This window comes from Arxiozyma heterogenica, assembly GCF_036370985.1.
Source record: "Arxiozyma heterogenica strain weizmannii chromosome Unknown scaffold_17, whole genome shotgun sequence".
NCBI classification, from domain to species: Eukaryota; Fungi; Ascomycota; class Saccharomycetes; order Saccharomycetales; family Saccharomycetaceae; genus Arxiozyma; species Arxiozyma heterogenica.
In genome coordinates this window covers 1-20,233 of record NW_027042670.1, presented here as the reverse complement: position 1 = coordinate 20,233, position 20,233 = coordinate 1, and the positions used below count along the sequence as shown (strand labels likewise).

The window sequence follows — 20,233 nt, the reverse complement described above, 5'->3', positions numbered from 1 at the left end:
ATTTAAGGAATATTGATGTCCTATATCTCTGTTAAGTGTAAATTAACCTTAGTATACTTGGCAATTAAAACTTGAAAAGGACTCTAATAAATAAATATCCTTAGTCGCTAGTAATTATTAAAACATCTCTATTATACGTAAAAGCACCAAATTCAATTCAAGATATAGCTAACTTACATTTATCTGAGTATTATTCAGCTTTGTGATTTGTTATAAATCTATTAAATCTTTTTAGTATTCCTAAAATAACAATAGCAATATACACTTGAATTGTTTTAATTTTCTTTTTGCCTCTAAAAGAATAAATATACTCACCGATATTAACGTCGTTACTATGTCTCTCCAAGATACTGTACCGTAATTAATTTTTGCTTTTCACTATGTTTCTAAAACAATACTTCTAATACCTCCTCAAATTTATAAAGCATGAAAATTTTGATGGTTTCGTAGTTATGTAAACATTTTCTTATTATCATTAGAATTAGAGCTTTTGCTCTTCAATGAATTAAAATATGTTCTTAGGACAATATGCTTTATAACATAATATAAAAGATGTTTACTTATATCTGTTAGAAGTGTTTTTTGTTTTTTTAAAGATCTCTAGATATCTGATATTCAACTGTAATAATATAAAAGAATCTCATAAATGACTGTATCAATTTTCCCTATTAATTGAATACTAATTAGAAATATGCTTGGGATAAATCAATTTGAACTTACAATTTCATTTCTATGAACTTCATTTTTTTTATATAATACAGGATACGACAATCTCTTGTTATACTAAATTCTTATGGGTCAAAAGATTTTGTATATATCATAATGAGTATGTTTTGGGCATTATTTCTGTTAACTATAATAAATATTTATACAATAATGAATCAACTACTTCTTATAGGTTGCGGATTGCATACATTCCAAACTAGAAGAAATGATTCACTTCCTAATACTACATAAAAACATTGATGCAATAACATCAACATTTAATACGATTAAAAAAATGAATGTCCAAATTTTTCTGATCAAAAACAACAGAAAAAAAAACTGTTTTTCTTGCGCTGAAGTAATGAAAAAATGCATTTCTTTCGAAGTGAAAATAAAACATTTAACATAAACGGCTTTATCTACTATGGATCGTCTTAAAAAACTTTAGCTTACGTATTGACTGGCTATTCTTCTCAACAACACCATATTAGTTTTCAAAGAAATTACAAACTTGGTATTCACTAGAATTTTCCAATCCATTTGAAACAAAAACAATAAATACCATGAATTATTGAAACAATAGCTATAGCATATTCCCCCTTGATGTCAAATCACAATTAAAATTCATAATTAAAACGTTTATAGTATTATAATTACCTCTGCTTGTTTGGAAACATCTATTAGCCCATTTTACGATGAAAGCAAGTAGAAAGTTTCATGTGAGTGAGATATTTCTGTTTTGCCCTCAACCAATTTTTATTTTGCTATTATGTGGTCGTTTAAAGGAAAATTTCTCAATGTTTGTTCCAAACAACAACAGGCAAGATGTCATGCACAAAAGTAGTCTAAAACAACATATTTGTGCCAGTTGCATAAATGTCAAAAAGGAAATTGCAAGATTCGAAAACAAAACTACTATTTACCATGAAATTATGCAATCTTAAATTCGACTACGTTATTATAGTTAAAAATGCCAAATAAGTGAATGCAAATAATTTCTAGGCTTTAGCATCTATTGCAACTGAAATATTTTGATAAATGATAAAGATTGGCAGTGTTGTATTGATGCTAACTTTAGCAAGTTAAACTTAAATCAGGTTCCATAGAGACAATAACTTATGTGGAGTTATATTTTAACACATATGATAGAATTGATGATTAGCACAGTAGTATTGAAGATAGTTGGTTTATCTTAGACAATAATGAATTTTATATCTAACATTTCTATTACTTGAGCCTTAGACAAATTGGATCTCCATTTTATTAAAAACTATGCAGAAAATATATATGGTGTTTATAAACAAACACACATTGATCCTTCACTATTTCTTTTTCTTGAAATATTTTCTTCAAAAAGTTGTTTTAATGATCTACAAAAATCACTTTTAAATAAAAAAGTAGTGATTATCTGCCTATTATTCAACAGTTTTGATAAGTATACTAATAATTAAATAAAAAGAAAATAAGGCAAAAGCTAGTGGATATTATTTTACAAATAAAATAACAGATAGACTTTTCTTACCTATGGTTATAATATTATATATATCTAGAATATTTATTGCTATATCATAATAAATAGAATTCTAAAATTTATTAGTTCACCATTAAATAAATATGAAATCCAACCTTTATTAATGCGTTTAAATAATTTATACATTACAACATCTAAATTCTTCACATAATACTATTAATACTTACAAATGAATAATATTTAATGACATAGTTTTTGGAAAAGATAATACAAAGTGAAATATTAAAAACTAATGGGTGTATATTATATTTCTATTATTTTGTATATTTTATTAAGTTTTAAGATATAATTAGATGTAAACATTTCAAGTATATATAATGACATTTGGTACGAAATAACACTTGAATTCTTTTTGTGCAACTGTTTTAGTTCAATATCATTATTATTGGAAGTGATATTATTAAAAGATTCAAATGGTTCAGTCAACAGAGTATGGGACAAAAGTGGTAGTAAATGATCTAATTTGGAAACACTGTTGTATCTCCTGAAGGACTTTGTAATATATTCGTCATCATATGTATTTGTAGTAGTATTAAGATTATTGTTTCTCATATTCACTAATAGTTCCTTTAAGTTGGTCTTCTTTATGTTAGATATTGGTTGAATTAACTTTTTTGGATTAATCAATTTTTCAAAATGTTCGTTCTCCAAATCTATTACTTCTTGGATTTTCAGGTGATCTCCTTCATCAGCTGTATTTTCTAAATCATCTAAGGGTACTACATCTTTTTTATATCGACTTGTTTTTGAAGATTTTATTTCTGTTTTAGTTTGCCTATCAAACTTTGGTGGTTTCCTCATTAGAAATGTCTTCACCGAGACGTTGGATACATTAACACCAACAGGAATATATTTTGGTTTACTTGTTTGAACAGTATCGAGGTCTACCTGCTCAGGTAGTTCCACAAGGTTGACAGTCTCTAGGTCTTTCGATATTCCTTTTACTTTGCTCCCATTCAGCTTAGTTCTCTTATATTGTCTCTTTAGAAGATCTGATATGATCATTGATATATTTCAGTAGGGTCTTCAGATATTTGGTGTGTACGATAGCATTGAAGGATTCCATATAGATAGTGACGTATTCTTCACAACTGAAATGAAAAAAATATCGTCCTTGAGACGCATAAAGTTGTATTTAAGAAGGTCAATAACTTATACAACCCCTGTTGTCATGCTTTTTAGGTAAAGAAAAGAAGGCATCATGATGATGAGAATGAAGTAAACTACTAAGGCCATGCTCGTAGTAGTAGGACAAGATTCAATATTTTTAAGTAAAAATAAATTAGACCAACTAAAAGTGTTCTGTAAATAAATTATATTTAAAAAAAATATTTTATACAAAAAGTAAATAAATAAAACCGAGGTTAGTATAAAAAAGAGAGGCATTTGTACTTGTACTAATAATCAACAGGTGCTGTAATTTTTTTATACTAACATCAGACAATCACAATAAATGATATATTACAGCGTCTGCCAATTATTAGTACAAGTTCAAATGCCTCTCTAAAACGGTATCATAATTAGATCAAATGAATAAGAGCCATTAAAATAGCGCTGAATAGAACATCTGAGGTTAAACTAGCTGCCAAACCTTCATATTTTGCAACTGTAACACTTTCCGCAGAATTAGAAGAAGAAGTAGCAACACCTACAGATGGAACAACATTGGAATGGGCAGATTCCATGCTTACGTCTGAAGGTGCAGGAGCAGTAGCAGCAGAAGCTGAAACAGAACCTGTCTTAGCACTGTCTGGACATGAAGTAGTGTATGTAGTGATAACAACACCATCTGTAGTATAAACTGTGCTAACTCTCAATACTGGTTCGCCATGTAGGGCAGTTTGACCGTTTTGGGAAGAAAACGAAGAGGTAGCGGTGGATAGTGAGCAAATTGGACATTCAGTAACATCTACCATGTGTGTGCTCTTAACAGTAGTGGTTGTCACGGAGTGAGCAACATTTGTTTTAGCAGATGCAGCTTCACCAGCAGCATGTGCATTACCATTGGCACTAATAGTAGAACCATTACTGTTGCTTAGGGTAGATGTTGTTGCAGTAGTAGCTGATCTGTCAGTAGCATCCATAGCAGAACTATGACTGATTGAAGTAGATTTCTTAAAAGTGATGGTTGAGCTGTTAGTAGCATCCATAGTAGAACCATTACTCTTGCTTGAAGTAGATTTTTTAGAAGTGATGGTTGAACTGTTAGTAGCATCAATAGCAGAACTATGACTGATTGAAGTAGATTTGCTAGAAGTGATGGTTGATCTGTCAGTAGCATCAATAGCAGAACCACGACTGCTGCTTGGGGTAGATGTTGTTGCAGTAGTAGCTGATCTGTCAGTAGCATCCATAGCAGAACTATGACTGATTGAAGTAGATTTCTTAAAAGTGATGGTTGAGCTGTTAGTAGCATCCATAGTAGAACCATTACTCTTGCTTGAAGTAGATTTCTTAGAAGTGGTAGTTGATCTGCTAGTAGCATCAACAGCAGAACTATGACTGATTGAAGTAGATTTGTTAGAAGTGATGGTTGATCTGTCAGTAGCATCAATAGCAGAACCACGACTGCTGCTTGGGGTAGATGTTGTTGCAGTAGTAGCTGATCTGTCAGTAGCATCCACAGCAGAACTATGACTGATTGAAGTAGATTTCTTAAAAGTGATGGTTGAGCTGTTAGTAGCATCCATAGTAGAACCATTACTCTTGCTTGAAGTAGATTTCTTAGAAGTGGTAGTTGATCTGTCAGTAGCATCCATAGCAGAACTATGACTGATTGAAGTAGATTTGTTAGAAGTGATGGTTGATCTGTTAGTAGCATCCATAGTAGAACCATGAATGTTTGAAGTAGATTTTTTAGAAGTGATGGTTGATCTGTTAGTAGCATCCATAGTAGAACTATGACTGTTTGAGGCAGATTTCTTAGAAGTGATGGTTGATCTGTGAGTAGCATCAATAACAGAACCACGACTGTTTGAGGTAGATTTGTTAGAAGTGGCAGTTGATCTATCAGTAGCATCCATAGCAGAACTATGACTGATTGAGGCAGAGTTTTTAGAAGTGGAGGTTGATCTATCAGTAGCATCAATACCAGAACCATGACTGATTGAGGTAGATTTTTTAGAAGTGGTAGTTGATCTGCCAGTAGCATCAATACCAGAACCATTACTGTTGCTTGAGATAGATTTCTTCGAAGTAGCAGAAGGGGTAGAGGATGACTTAGGTTTACTGGAAGTACTACTTGAAACAGATGCTTTCAAAGGCATGACATTTTCAGGGAATTCACCTTCATAATTACCAGGAGGTGCGTACTCACAAACAACATAATCACGGTAATAGGTGCCACAATATTTTACAGCACAACCAACCTCCTTGGTGGATCTCCAAACAACCTGTGTAAAATGTCCAGTTGCCATGGAAAAGCCAGGATGGCTGTAATTATAATGAGCAATTTCACTATACCAGGCGTCCACAGCAGCGACTGCATTAGGAAATCCCAGGGCAAGGTTTTCACCGTATGGACCATGAGAGTGCACAAGTCTACCAGAAGAACAATCATAAACGGCAGCATACTTCTCAGCATATACAGCTAAAGTATTAGACCAGGTCAAATTACCAGTATCAACATGCAAAGCTCTCAACTTATTGTGTGCGAGAACAACAGCAGCCTGTTCTTCTGGAGTCAACGCATATTTAGTATAATCAGTAGATGTTGTTGCTGTGGTGGTTGATCTTTCAGTAGCATCAATAGCAGAACCACGACTGCTGCTTGGGGTAGATGTTGTTGCAGTAGTAGCTGATCTGTCAGTAGCATCAACAACAGAACTATGATTGTTGCTAGAGATAGATCTTTTAGAAGTGGAGGTTGATCTGTTAGTAGCATCCATAGTAGAACTATGACTCTTTGAAGTGGATTTCTTAGAAGTGATGATTGATCTGTCAGTAGCATTGATACTAGAACCATGACTGTTTGAGGCAGATTTGTTAGAAGTGGTGGTTGATCTGTTAGTAGTATTCATAGCAGAAGCATGATTTATTGAGGTAGATTTTTTAGAAGTGGATCTGTCAGTAGTATTCATAGTAGAACTATGATTGATTGAGGTAGATTTGTTAGAAGTGGATCTGTCAGTAGTATTCATAGTAGAACTATGACTGTTACTCGAGGTAGATTTTTTAGAAATGGTGGCTGATCTTTCAGTAGCATCAATAGCAGAACCACGACTGCTGCTTGGGGTAGATGTTGTTGCAGTAGTAGCTGATCTGTCAGTAGCATCAACAACAGAACTATGATTGTTGCTAGAGATAGATCTTTTAGAAGTGGTAGTTGATCTGTTAGTAGCATCCATAGTAGAACTATGACTGTTTGAGGTAGATTTGTTAGAAGTGGCACTTGATCTGTGAGTAGCATCAATAGCAGAACCATGACTGATTGAAGTAGACTTGTTAGAAATGATGGTTGATCTGTCAGTAGCATCCATAGCAGAACCATGACTGATTGAAGTAGACTTGTTAGAAATGATGGTTGATCTGTCAGTAGCATCCATAGCAGAACCATGACTGATTGAAGTAGACTTGTTAGAAATGATGGTTGATCTGTCAGTAGCATCCATAGCAGAACCATGACTGATTGAAGTAGATTTCTTAGAAATGATGGTTGATCTGTCAGTAGTATTCATAGTAGAACCATGACTGTTGCTAGAGGTAGAAGTGATGGTTGATCTGTGAGTAGTATTCATAGCAGAACCATGACTGATTGAAGTAGATTTTTTAGAAGTGATGGTTGATCTGTGAGTAGTATTCATAGCAGAACTATGACTGATTGAAGTAGATTTTTTAGAAGTGATGGTTGATCTGTGAGTAGTATTCATAGCAGAACTATGACTGATTGAAGTAGATTTTTTAGAAGTGATGGTTGATCTGTCAGTAGTATTCATAGTAGAACCATGACTGTTGCTAGAGGTAGAAGTGATGGTTGATCTGTGAGTAGTATTCATAGTAGAACCATGACTGTTGCTAGAGGTAGAAGTGATGGTTGATCTGTCAGTAGTATTCATAGCAGAACTATGACTGATTGAAGTAGATTTTTTAGAAGTGATGGTTGATCTGTGAGTAGTATTCATAGCAGAACTATGACTGATTGAAGTAGATTTTTTAGAAGTGATGGTTGATCTGTCAGTAGCATCCATAGCAGAACCATGACTGATTGAAGTAGACTTGTTAGAAGTGATGGTTGATCTGTGAGTAGTATTCATAGCAGAACTATGACTGATTGAAGTAGATTTTTTAGAAGTGATGGTTGATCTGTCAGTAGCATCCATAGCAGAACCATGACTGATTGAAGTAGACTTGTTAGAAATGATGGTTGATCTGTCAGTAGTATTCATAGTAGAACCATGACTGATTGAAGTAGATTTTTTAGAAGTGATGGTTGATCTGTGAGTAGTATTCATAGCAGAACTATGACTGATTGAAGTAGATTTTTTAGAAGTGATGGTTGATCTGTCAGTAGCATCCATAGTAGAACCATGACTGTTGCTAGAGGTAGAAGTGATGGTTGATCTGTCAGTAGTATTCATAGCAGAACTATGACTGATTGAAGTAGATTTTTTAGAAGTGATGGTTGATCTGTCAGTAGCATCCATAGCAGAACCATGACTGATTGAAGTAGACTTGTTAGAAGTGATGGTTGATCTGTGAGTAGTATTCATAGCAGAACTATGACTGATTGAAGTAGATTTTTTAGAAGTGATGGTTGATCTGTCAGTAGCATCCATAGCAGAACCATGACTGATTGAAGTAGACTTGTTAGAAATGATGGTTGATCTGTCAGTAGTATTCATAGTAGAACCATGACTGATTGAAGTAGATTTTTTAGAAGTGATGGTTGATCTGTGAGTAGTATTCATAGCAGAACTATGACTGATTGAAGTAGATTTTTTAGAAGTGATGGTTGATCTGTCAGTAGCATCCATAGTAGAACCATGACTGTTGCTAGAGGTAGAAGTGATGGTTGATCTGTCAGTAGTATTCATAGCAGAACTATGACTGATTGAAGTAGATTTTTTAGAAGTGATGGTTGATCTGTCAGTAGCATCCATAGCAGAACCATGACTGATTGAAGTAGACTTGTTAGAAGTGATGGTTGATCTGTGAGTAGTATTCATAGCAGAACTATGACTGATTGAAGTAGATTTTTTAGAAGTGATGGTTGATCTGTCAGTAGCATCCATAGCAGAACCATGACTGATTGAAGTAGACTTGTTAGAAATGATGGTTGATCTGTCAGTAGTATTCATAGTAGAACCATGACTGATTGAAGTAGATTTTTTAGAAGTGATGGTTGATCTGTGAGTAGTATTCATAGCAGAACTATGACTGATTGAAGTAGATTTTTTAGAAGTGATGGTTGATCTGTCAGTAGCATCCATAGTAGAACCATGACTGTTGCTAGAGGTAGAAGTGATGGTTGATCTGTCAGTAGTATTCATAGCAGAACTATGACTGATTGAAGTAGATTTTTTAGAAGTGATGGTTGATCTGTCAGTAGTATTCATACCAGAACTATGACTGATTGAAGTAGATTTTTTAGAAGTGATGGTTGATCTGTCAGTAGCATCCATAGCAGAACCATGACTGATTGAAGTAGACTTGTTAGAAGTGATGGTTGATCTGTCAGTAGCATCAATAGCAGAATTATGACTGATTGAGGTAGATTTGTTAGAAGTGGTGGTTGATCTGTCAGTGGTATCTATAGCAGAACTATGACTGTTACTTGAAGTAGATTTGTTAGAAGTGGTGGTTGATCTGTCAGTGGTATTCATAGTAGAACCATTACTGTTTGAGGTGGATGTTGTTGCAGTGGTAGTTAAACTGTCAGTGGCACTTAAATAAGTAAACTGGGCTGTTGATGGAAAGAAGTCTGACCACTCTCCAGGAGGTATTGTGTAAACAGGGTTAGGATTTGATGTCACAGATAAGGTAACTGCGGGTTGAGTCCTAGGTGGTCCTTCTAGAGATAGGATTGCCCAGGGAAGTGTAGCGGGATCACGATTAACACCTTTATAAGCTGGTTTCAGAGGCATGACATTTTCATGGTATTCACCAAGTATATTACCAGCAGGCAAGTACTGACACACAAGAACATACATATAGGGAGCATACTCTAGTGTAGCACAACCAATCTCCGTGGTACCTTTCCAGACAAGTTGTGTAAAATGTCCAGCCTCATCGCTATCGACCGAGTAAGGATCGTTGTAATTATACAAACCAATTTCATCAAACCAGGCGGTTACACCGGCGACTGGAGGACCATTTCCCGCGTATTCGTTTGAGCCAACAACGTAGCCCCAATATGGAACGTCTGGATGAGACCTCCAACGACCACTGCAAACCCACCACGCTGCTCGTTGGGCTAACTCATCATTCCAGGTCACATTAGGAGTATCGACAAACATAGATCTGTACAAATTATGTTCGAGAAGAACAGCAGCCTGTTGTTCTGGGGACATCAAACACTTAGCATCCCTAGATGCATTATACGGATCATTAAAAGGTATTCCGTCCACTGTTACAATAGGACCCGGAGCTCCAGAATGTGGATTAACATAAGGTAAAGGACTGAACGAACTAACATAAATAGTAGTATAACCTATTTGCGCCTTCGACACAGCAGAAAAAGCAGCTAAAAGCAGTGCCGCGCACAATGATAAGGCACTTGAGACCATTATATTATTTTCAAATATTTGGAATTATTGACTTTTCAGTAAAATATATAGCTTGGTGCGTAGACTTTATGGCGTTAGTTTTTTTTAGTTATTTGAGGTGATATACTTAGTTCTGTTATACTGGTAGCATCTGGGAGTATAACGAGATGATGCTCATGCCTGCAAGAAGAGAAGCAAGAAACGAAAGAATATTCAGACATAATCCATAGTAGTTTTATATAAAAATGTGCTCATGACTTACAATAAAAATGATTGTCTAATAGGTTCTGATTTTTTGACTGAACAAGAATAAAATACAAATAAAGTTTTACCATAAATCTTCAATAATAAAAGTGTGTAAAGGAGTAGAAACAAAGAATGAAGAAAAAGATTTGTAATCTTCAACAATTGGACTAAAAATCCAAGTAAAGCATAAAAACACAGCGTAGTCAATTATTCTGTTATGTCTAATAGGAAAAAATCAGTGTGTGGTGATTTCTTTAAACGAAAAAGGAAACAGAAAATATTGAGTTCTCAAAAACATTTCCAAATAGAGAATTAAAAATATTGTTTATTGTTTGGGCATTTTCACGTTGCAGAACAATAGAATCATTTTTGTCTAGATATTTTACTTTTGAAGAACATAAAAGGGAAAATTTACAAGTTTAAGAATGGACAAATAATTTTTTTCCTTTTTGCTATTGTGTTGGAAACAATCGTCTTTGTATTTGATGCAACGACAAAAAGAATAAAAGTGAAGAAAAAAAATACACAAGTGGGAAAAGAGACAATACAGACAATTCTAACCACACTATAGATATACCTGTCTCTTTGTGTTCTATTTTTGAATTTTTGCTCCTGAATTATTTTAGAGAATCCCCACTCTTACAGGATCATCGCCCCTGATTAATTAGTTATTTGGCATTTATATCTCTTTTTTGTATATATCACAATATTCTATAGTAAATCGATCTATAGAATGTCCAAAATTTATTACTTCATTCACAATAGGATATTAAAATTTTTGGTAGTGACCGTGGGATCAAATAGGAATGTATAATTTAAAAAAAGGGGTAAAGAATTTTTATTGCATTGTTACTGTTTATACATAAGTTATATAAAGTTATATACTATAAGAACCATCAACAATTTTTTTTCTTTTTTTAGTTCGTATTGCAAGAATCAGCACCTTATATGACGTTAGCATGTAGTAATATTTTTTATAATATTCAACAAATGTAGTAAAATTGTTCTTTTGTTAACCAAGAATTTATTATTTAAAGTTATTACTGTTCTATTAGAGCATCTATTATGATAGAGATCTAAAATATGATTATTCTCCTGGCAGATTTGGGTCTCAATTAGACTTTTTACTGTGATATTCCTATTTCCGATTTTTTCTCTTTTTTCCGATCTAGTATAAGAACAATATAATTTGTAAAATTCAATATTCTCCATTTGAGTGGAGTATTTTTTTCTCCTTTTCGGATACACAATATGTAAGACATGCAAGAGTACTATTGAACTAGAAAAAATGACGTATACCTTGTGGAATCCTTAAAATCTTTTACAATGTCGTTTAATGATAGCTATTTGGTTTAATTTTAAGACAAACAAGAAAAAAAGATGATTATTATTATATTCGACCTATTGTTATGATGTTGTTTATTTATACTAGGTCAAAGGGTGATAAAAAGTTTGTATCTTTTTAAAGTAGCAAGACTTGATAACAGAGCATTTCTTTTTGTTTTTTGTTTGCCAATTGGTGGTTGAATGAAATGACTATAATAGATAGTATACAATGAACTATTTTTAAGCATGTTTTTTATTTTTAGATTATGGGATTTATTGTTGTCCAAAGCATCTTCTTGTACTAGTATTTAGGAATATTTCTGTTAGTAACTGAAATGAGGTATTTTTATTCCTAAGTTTCGTAATATGTCTAAAAATGACAATTTAAAAACAACCCTAAAGTTCTATGGCTTTTGTAAAGAATTGACTTACAATTTAAAAAATAAAACCTAACACAAGTCCTTGGGACAAAAAATAACAACAATCACTCTAGGACGGTTGCTAACTAAAAAAAGAAATAAACTTTGTTGGTCATTTTGCTCGTGGAATTAAACAAAGTACATTCCAACAAATAAATGCTATAGATTAGATAAATACTGAAGAATAACCTTCTTAAAGAAGATAATAACTTGTTTTTTCTACTTACTTACTATATTCATATTAAAACAGGAAAATATAATTAATTCATCTTGATATGGGTTCAAGCAGAAAATTAGTTTCTTTGTTGAGTTGCAAAACTATATTCAATCCCTCGTTTGATAGAAGAAGAGTTGAACAATCAAACTTGTTGTAGTTTTTCATTCTAAAAAAGTTAAACAATCAGACAAAAATTTGTCCAAATGTAGACAAAATTTAACCGGTTAGAAATTGGAATTAAGTATTTTTACTTTTGTCAAAAATTTTCTTTGCTTTTGTTATTACAGAATAATTGAAAAGTGAAATGAGGTTTCTGTGGTAATTGGTCTGAATGTGTGTTTACATGACAAGAGGATGTTTTTCTGTTTTACTGGAACGTACAAACAAAAAAATCTTTCATGAAAAAAAGGAAAAATTTGAGTTAGCTAAATATAAACAATAATAGATAAGAAAAATTTTCAAAGAAATTTCAATTTTTTCTAATACTTCCAATTTTTTTATTTTAATATAGCACCACCAATTTGAATTCACATTACAAGTGTAGATGTTACTTTTCTGGAAATATAAAAATTCTTCATTCTGTTTTTCAGAAAATTACAATAATGCCAAGTTGTGTTTTGGTTACTGAAAATTCGTCATGCAGATAGTGTTGATTAGTAAGAATTGCTACTGCATCTTCATAATATTTGGATAGAACCAATACATGTATTAAACAAGGTTGTGTTTCCTCTGGATGAATAATATTAGTATACATGTGTTTAGCGTTGGTGATCATATTATATGTCATTGTGATGTCAATATGTAGAGTAATTTCCCCTCGATCTCTTATTTTGGAATTAATAATTATATAAATGTAAAAGAAGCATACAATATAACGTAATTTATCCAGGTTGCAAAATTAATAAGTAAAGTCGTCTACTTATATGTGTTTACCTTTTAGCAATTTTTCATAATATATTAATTTATTTTGATTCTGTTTGATCTTGTCTCTGTAATATTGATTGTGCAAAACAAACATTTTTCTTCTTTGATATAATTACATGTTTCTCAAACCAGTAATATATCATTCCAGCAGAAATATCTATAAAAGATATTTTTGTTGTAGTCCAAATAGAGTTTAAAGTAAAAGTTAATGAGGATTCGCGAAATTTATATGATAAAAAACATCAGTATAGCGATTTCATAATGTTCTATTCGAGTTCAAACCAGTTAATACCAGAGTACTATCATATAAAAAACAGTATTTAGTATATTAGTAAGAAATATTTTTTATGACTAAAGATGAGACACTGGTTGTTTGGAGTTGTAGCATATTGTTTACTGTATGACATCGCGTTTTATTTCTTGGAAAGTCGTGGTGTTTGTATTTAATACAGTCATGACTTAACTTATTAGTAAATTGGATCTCTGGTTTATTAAAAACATATTAAAGTAATGTATATAATTATATAATATGTTATAAACAAATATAAAATGATCTCTCTTCTTTTGATTCTTTTCTTAAAATTTTTTTTTCTTAAAATTTTTCTTCTTGAAAAATATTTTTCTCTTTTAATTACTATTATTAACGACATAATAAAACAGTCTTTAATAAGAAAATCTAATAGGCATACTGTTTATATTCTAACATATACTATATACAAACAAAAAAGGACAACATATATGAATTATGAATCTAATAAGTTCACTAATTAAAGACATAGGTGTTCTGTAAAAATAAGTTGGTTTCTTCTTTTTGGTCCTATTTTTTATTATAAACAGGTTCAACACCATTACATTCAATAATGATAATCACAATTGTTATGGAATTTCTAGGTAGTTCTAGAAAATAAATTATGGTTTTTGTGACTTTGTAAACTACTGAACTTAAAACCATTGAAGTGTCACCTTAAGCAGTTTCAGTTTTTTTTACAAAAAATTGTAGATTTCCTGTATGTTAGATATGACACAAAAATTTCTGAATCCTTAAAGATTCTTAATGAAGTTGGAGTACCCACAGCTATATTAATCTAGACTACTACAGTTACAGACAACAACAAATCTTTACCAGCCAATGTTATTGTTGTTGTTGTTACTCCGTCTTAATCTATCATCTACACCGTGGCTATAGTTAAAATATCCACTAACAATGAAAACCAACCAACATCTAGCAACAATATATCATATATTACTACTGTTTTGGGTTAACAAAGGGCAATGTTCAAACTACTTTAGTAACCAATAGTATCCAATTTAACAAACTAGAAACAGGAATAATAACAACAATACCGGCTATATTCTGTGATGTGTATATTACTTCTTGTAGATCTAATAACAACCGCAAATGATGCTTTGCAACAGCTAGGTGTTGGTTAGTTCTCATTGTTAGTGAACTTTCCACTAATAGTGAATGGTGTTGGTGCTAGAGAGAGATGGAGTGACAACAATAACAACAATATCTACTGAAAAAGATTCATTTTCGTATTAGTGTGGAAGCATAAATTGATGTAATTGTGGTTAAAGTAGAGATATTACCAGTGGTGGTGGTATGCAAGGCAGATGGAACTGAAGTAATCAGTACAATAATTTCAGTATTCTGATAATAAAGAGCTGTCGCTATTGACAAGCTTAATAGTATAGAGAATAGGCTAATGTTGTAAAAGTAGTTTAGCTAGAACATAATGAAAGTACAGCTACTTGATAAAAATTTTTTTCAATAGTATCTAAGTACTGGTTATCTGTATGATAATATATCCCCAAGGAACTGAGAATAGATATGATAGGATTTTTAACTGTAACTAAATTCGGCATAGCTTTTGAATTAATTAGATAAACACTCTTCTTACCAGTGACTTTACCTATCTATGAGAAAATTATTGAAGATAATACCTTTGAATTTAATCCAGTAGATATGCCGTAGAATCTATTGGTTATTGATGACACCATTATTCGTTATAGTACCAAGCTATAGGAACCTATTCATGGTACTGCCTTTATCAACTGTTTCATTGGCAATAGTACCTGTGTTAATAAAAGAACCAGTTGGAACTATAGTAAATTTGATATCTGGGACGGTAACAGCAACACTTCTTTTGGTTACATGCAATCCCACTAAGGACCACACAATTGGTGTGTGCGTTTTAATAATATCAAACAGGTAATATTTCATATTATTTGACTTTAGATAAATTTATATTATTATTTTTTGTTAATTTCTATCTGTAGATATTTAGGTGAGAAAGAAATAAGAACAAGTATGATAAAAAAAGAGATTTACAAAATTTGTTAAAAATAAATGAAACAAATTAATAAAGACCAGTTTATATACTGTGGAAATTTAGAGACGGATATTCAGTTATATCTCATGTATTTTGCCAATACACAGGAAAAAAAATCCATGATACTCTAACATGGAACTAGAGTGACAATAAGATCTAGGTTCTTTTTTCCATTTGTACAGTTGGCTATATATTATATTTTAACAATTCCAAACTGGTGTGGTATAGAATAGTTGTGCCTTCTATTGTTTTTTCTTATACGATTGTCGAGCTCTTTGAGTTAATATTTTCGAAAATTCTCATTTATTAGATGAAAATAAAGTAGGGTTTAAGAAAAGATATGGTGCTTTTACCCTAAAAATAGATACTTTTAGTGCCTGACATTGTTTTTAAGAAAACCAAAATGAAAGTGTAGGCGTGTTTCTTATAGATTTAATTCGATTACTAGTTACAATGGAAGCTGATAACTATTACGTATATATTATCTCCCCTTGTATTTTGTTTAAAAATAAATAAAAATTTATATATATTTTATGCCTTATTGTATGAGTATTTACCATGAAGTAGTTGGATATTCTTTGTTGTTCATAAAAAAGAATACTCAATATTTATGTATCTAAAGGCAAGGCATTCTTTGTACAATATTTTTATTTTATTTATGTTGTTCTGTAATACTGTTCAAGCACTAGGTTGAAAGTAGATATAGGAAGAGTTTTACGTTAATTTTTTCACATTTTTAACTACAAAATAGTTAGAATTGGGTAGGTGCATACTTTATTTCAATATGTACAGGTAATAATTTTGAAAAAGAATATATATTCAAGTAAGAACTATAAAATGAATAAACCAAATTGACTATAAAAAAACAGCCAAATATTCACAAATTACAACTTTTATTTAAGAATTTGGAGTAATTGTCTATTCATTAATTGATAAGTTATGTAAGTGTTCTTAAGATATTTCATTTATGTGCAATTATTTGTGTAGGAACTAAGTTATTCATTATTATTAGGTCTTCAAAATCTTGTCTTGTTTTTTAATACGCTGTAAGAAGGGTGATTTTTTTGTTTCAAAAATAAAACAGCATAGAGTGAAACTTTTTGTACCATCTTCATATTCAACACAAAAATTTGGAATAATAGACCATATCTTTGCATATATTGTATACAATATAAAGAAAATTAATTGTTAACTCTTTTTCCTCAACAAAAATGTTAAGAAACAGTGGGGACTCAAATAATCGTATACTCAATATGGCATGTTCTTTAAAATTCTTTTTGCTTAGATAATAAACTTGATAATAACTCCTTAGACTTACATTTTTTCTGAACAATTAATTCCATAATCCTATATTTACTAAATAATATTGTGGGCAAAAATATTGTTTTAATCTTCTGAGTTTTTTCATTAGTTGTCCTTAAAAAAATAAATATAGTCAGAAGTAACCAAAAAATATCCAGCTTAAGCATTTTGTAGATTTATTGCTGAAATGATGTATTAGTGGCATGAGAAACATGTAAATATATCAAAGAGGAAAAATGTTTGTTTTGCACAATCAATATTAGGGAGATAAGACCACACAGAATGAAAATAAATCAACATATTATGAAAAACTTCTAAAAGGTAAACACATATAAGTAGATGACTTTAGTTATTAATTTTCCAACCTGGATAAATTACGTTATATTGTATGCTTCTTTTATATTTATATATCATAGAAAGTAGTAGTGTTTGTATTTGATACAGTCATGACCTAACGTATTAGTAAATTGGATCTCTGGTTTATTAAAGACCTATAAAAATAATGTATATAATTACATAATATGTTATAAACAAATATAAAATGGTCTCTCTTTTGATTCTTTTCTTAAAATTTTTTTTTTCTTAAAATTTTTCTTCTTGAAAAATATTTTTCTCTTTTGATTATTATTAACAATATAATAAAACAGTCTTTAATAAGGAAACCTAATAGACGTACTATCTGTATTCTAACAATATAACTATTAATCCCCAAATAAAAGATCGAGGGAAAATAACTCTACATGTTAACATAATAATAACATATAATATGATCACCGACGTTAAAGACATGTGTACTAATATTATTCATCCAGAGGACTCTCAGTAATCGACGGCTTCTTAAATAAGTTTTCAAGTTATTTGCCACCAACATTAGTCCAACGATTGCTCGTTCGAATACATTCACAGCCTGTACCTAGTCTTTTAACTGTTCCAAGTCCTTTGCCTTAAGATTCAACGTTACCTGCAGACTATGTATTTTAGGAGTTCAATTAGTACTTCTTAGTAAGATGTGGTGTGAGTATCATATGTGTAAAAGAGGGAGAATGGTGGATAAATGAAACAGTATAATAACTTAATAAAGTATTGGAAAGAGAAATTAAAAGAATGAACAAAACTAGAAATATGGGAAATATGATAAGCCTTAAGAAAGAAGTATCTAGGGATTTTCAAGGGTGACTGTATTAATAATAAAGATAAGGTATTAGTGAAAGTTTGAATGGTAGAAGAAGTAAAGTAAGAGCAGGTAATGACCAGAGTAATTCTAAGAAGAAAAAGGAATGTGGTAATTGTTGGTATCGGGAGTAAATTACCGATATGTTATTTTTAACAATATGAGAAATTAAGGCAACACCTCTTAATTTTTATTATTGAGTTGTAATTATAGATATCTTTGATAATGTAAATTTATAGTAGTACATAAACACAAATTTATAAAAACATGTAGAAAAGAGGAATCTAAGGCAAAAAAAGTTACACTGCATATTGATATATCTTGTATGATCATTGTGTAAAACAAAAGGACATGCACAATAATAAGATATATTTATAGTACCAATAACATTCAATAAATAGCTGATAACCTATAATATCGTTAATGTCTTATTGCTATTTTCTATTATTTTGTTCTATTAGCTTGTAATAAATAAGATCAAAGTGTTTGATACTGATACTTGACATCACCAGACATATTGATATAACAATAGTTCCATGATAAAAAATTTTTCATCACCTAAATTCAATACAAAAAATCCAGTTTTTTTAAACTCTAGTTTAGTTGTTCCAATATACAATTGTGCCGTGCTAATTGGTTGTAAGTGCATGTTAATAGTAAAAAATAGTACGATATTATTATACCTCAATTAAAAGATGCTTTTGTATTCAATAATCATATGAACCGGTTTTAGGGAACGATCAAAATCTTTAATAAAAAGAACAATACATATGGCATCAAATAAACCGTGCATAACTTTTGTCTACCTCTGGATGATATCATTCACGGAACATTGAAAAATTTTTTTAAAACAAAAACAAAAAAAATCCCCAAAAAAAGCAACATCTACTCTTTTAAAAACGACTTTTTTACTATAAATTTTCAGATCATAATATGATCAGTTCTTTTGTTTTTCCAAGTTTGTTGGGGTGGGGGATATACTAGAAAGGAAATTTAAAACAGACAAATAAGAAAAAGAAAGTCAAAAACAAAAGATTTGAAACTTCTTGTTTTATTTTCCAAATTTTTTTCTTGAAAGACATATTTTTATGGATGTTCAAAAATTTTTGAAGGTTACAATTTTAAAATAGTAATCTTGCTTTTATTATTTTATTAAAAATACATACACTGTAGGAAAATAATTCTCAATAGGTCAAAAAATCTCACTATTCAATCTCACATCTTATGTTTTTCTACAAATAACATTGTTCCATCTAATATTCCAAAAATAATCTATTCTTCTAAAGTTATTTGCCGATATTATGTATATGCAACACGTAAGAGAGATCTATCAATTTTTTTGGGCAACACTTACTGGTACTATTTTCTTTCATTGTTACCATCGTTTTTATTCTTTTATTATTTGTTGTCTTATTTTATTCTATTATACTATTATTTGTTGCGCTGCTCCTTGGTAAGTCTTTGGAAAACTATTGAAGATAAAAGCACTTTTTTGAAACTCTATTTTTGCCTTTACCCCTTTTCCTTTCCTTTCTTTCTTTTGTATGCCTTAACGGGAAAAGAAATTTTTAATTCTCTCACTGTATTTACCGAAAATACTGTTTTATTTCTATTATTTCCAGAGTAGAAAAAAAAATTCCAGAAAAAGCTAACTTTGAAAGTGTTTTTTTACAGTTCCTTCAGAACTGTTGGACAAATCTTATACAAATCTGGATATTCTTGTGCGACAATAGGACATGCATTGCGTATTTGTCCTTTTTTCCATTGGTTTTTTTAGCAAAGAGTTGATGTAAGTTCTCTTATCTTATTATAAAGCATTTTTTACCAATAAACATTTTTAATGACCAAGAATCTTAAAAATCAAGTGCTTTTCCCTGAATTCGTTTATTATACTAAGCGCTTTTGTTTCTTTTTTTATTTTTATTTTCATCTCGACAAAGACAAACGTCCTTGATCTCAGGGGTTTTAACTGTTATCAACGGTTACCATAGTTTTTTGTAAAAATATTTGTCTTTTATTGCTTATTATAACCAAGAGAACAATACTTTTATTTCAATCTACAATTTGTTTTGTTATAAATGTTTTGATGTTTTTTTTCTAAATGTCTTGATATTTTTGTTATAAATGTCTTGACTTTTTTTTTGTTAAATTGTTCATATCCCTAAAGATATAAAAATAAATACTATATGATTTGGTCATCTCTTCTTTTCGTGAACTATTCCCCTTTCCTTCCTCTTTGCTTCCTGCTTATTATGGATAAAACACCACAGCTCCAAGAGCATTAAACACAGGTAAAATTAAAAGTTTGATCAAGTAATAAGTCTCTTAAAGTATCTTTGCTCAACCCAGGGAAAAA

The 20,233-nt window shown here is 30.9% G+C and overlaps 2 protein-coding genes across 2 annotated transcripts; both read right to left on the bottom strand.

Annotated features, from left to right (window-relative positions):
* Positions 1-2,479: 2,479 nt before the first annotated feature.
* Positions 2,480-3,241, bottom strand: PWA37_001368 (uncharacterized protein; the record flags this gene model as incomplete). Its single annotated transcript, XM_064858002.1, has 1 exon — positions 2,480-3,241. The coding sequence occupies one exon, from the start codon at positions 3,239-3,241 to the stop codon at positions 2,480-2,482; it is 762 nt and encodes a 253-aa protein (XP_064714709.1).
* Positions 3,242-3,756: 515 nt separating this feature from the next.
* Positions 3,757-9,960, bottom strand: PWA37_001367 (uncharacterized protein; the record flags this gene model as incomplete). Its single annotated transcript, XM_064858001.1, has 1 exon — positions 3,757-9,960. One exon carries the CDS (start codon positions 9,958-9,960, stop codon positions 3,757-3,759), a length of 6,204 nt encoding a protein of 2,067 aa, XP_064714708.1.
* Between the last annotated feature and the right edge of the window lie 10,273 nt (positions 9,961-20,233).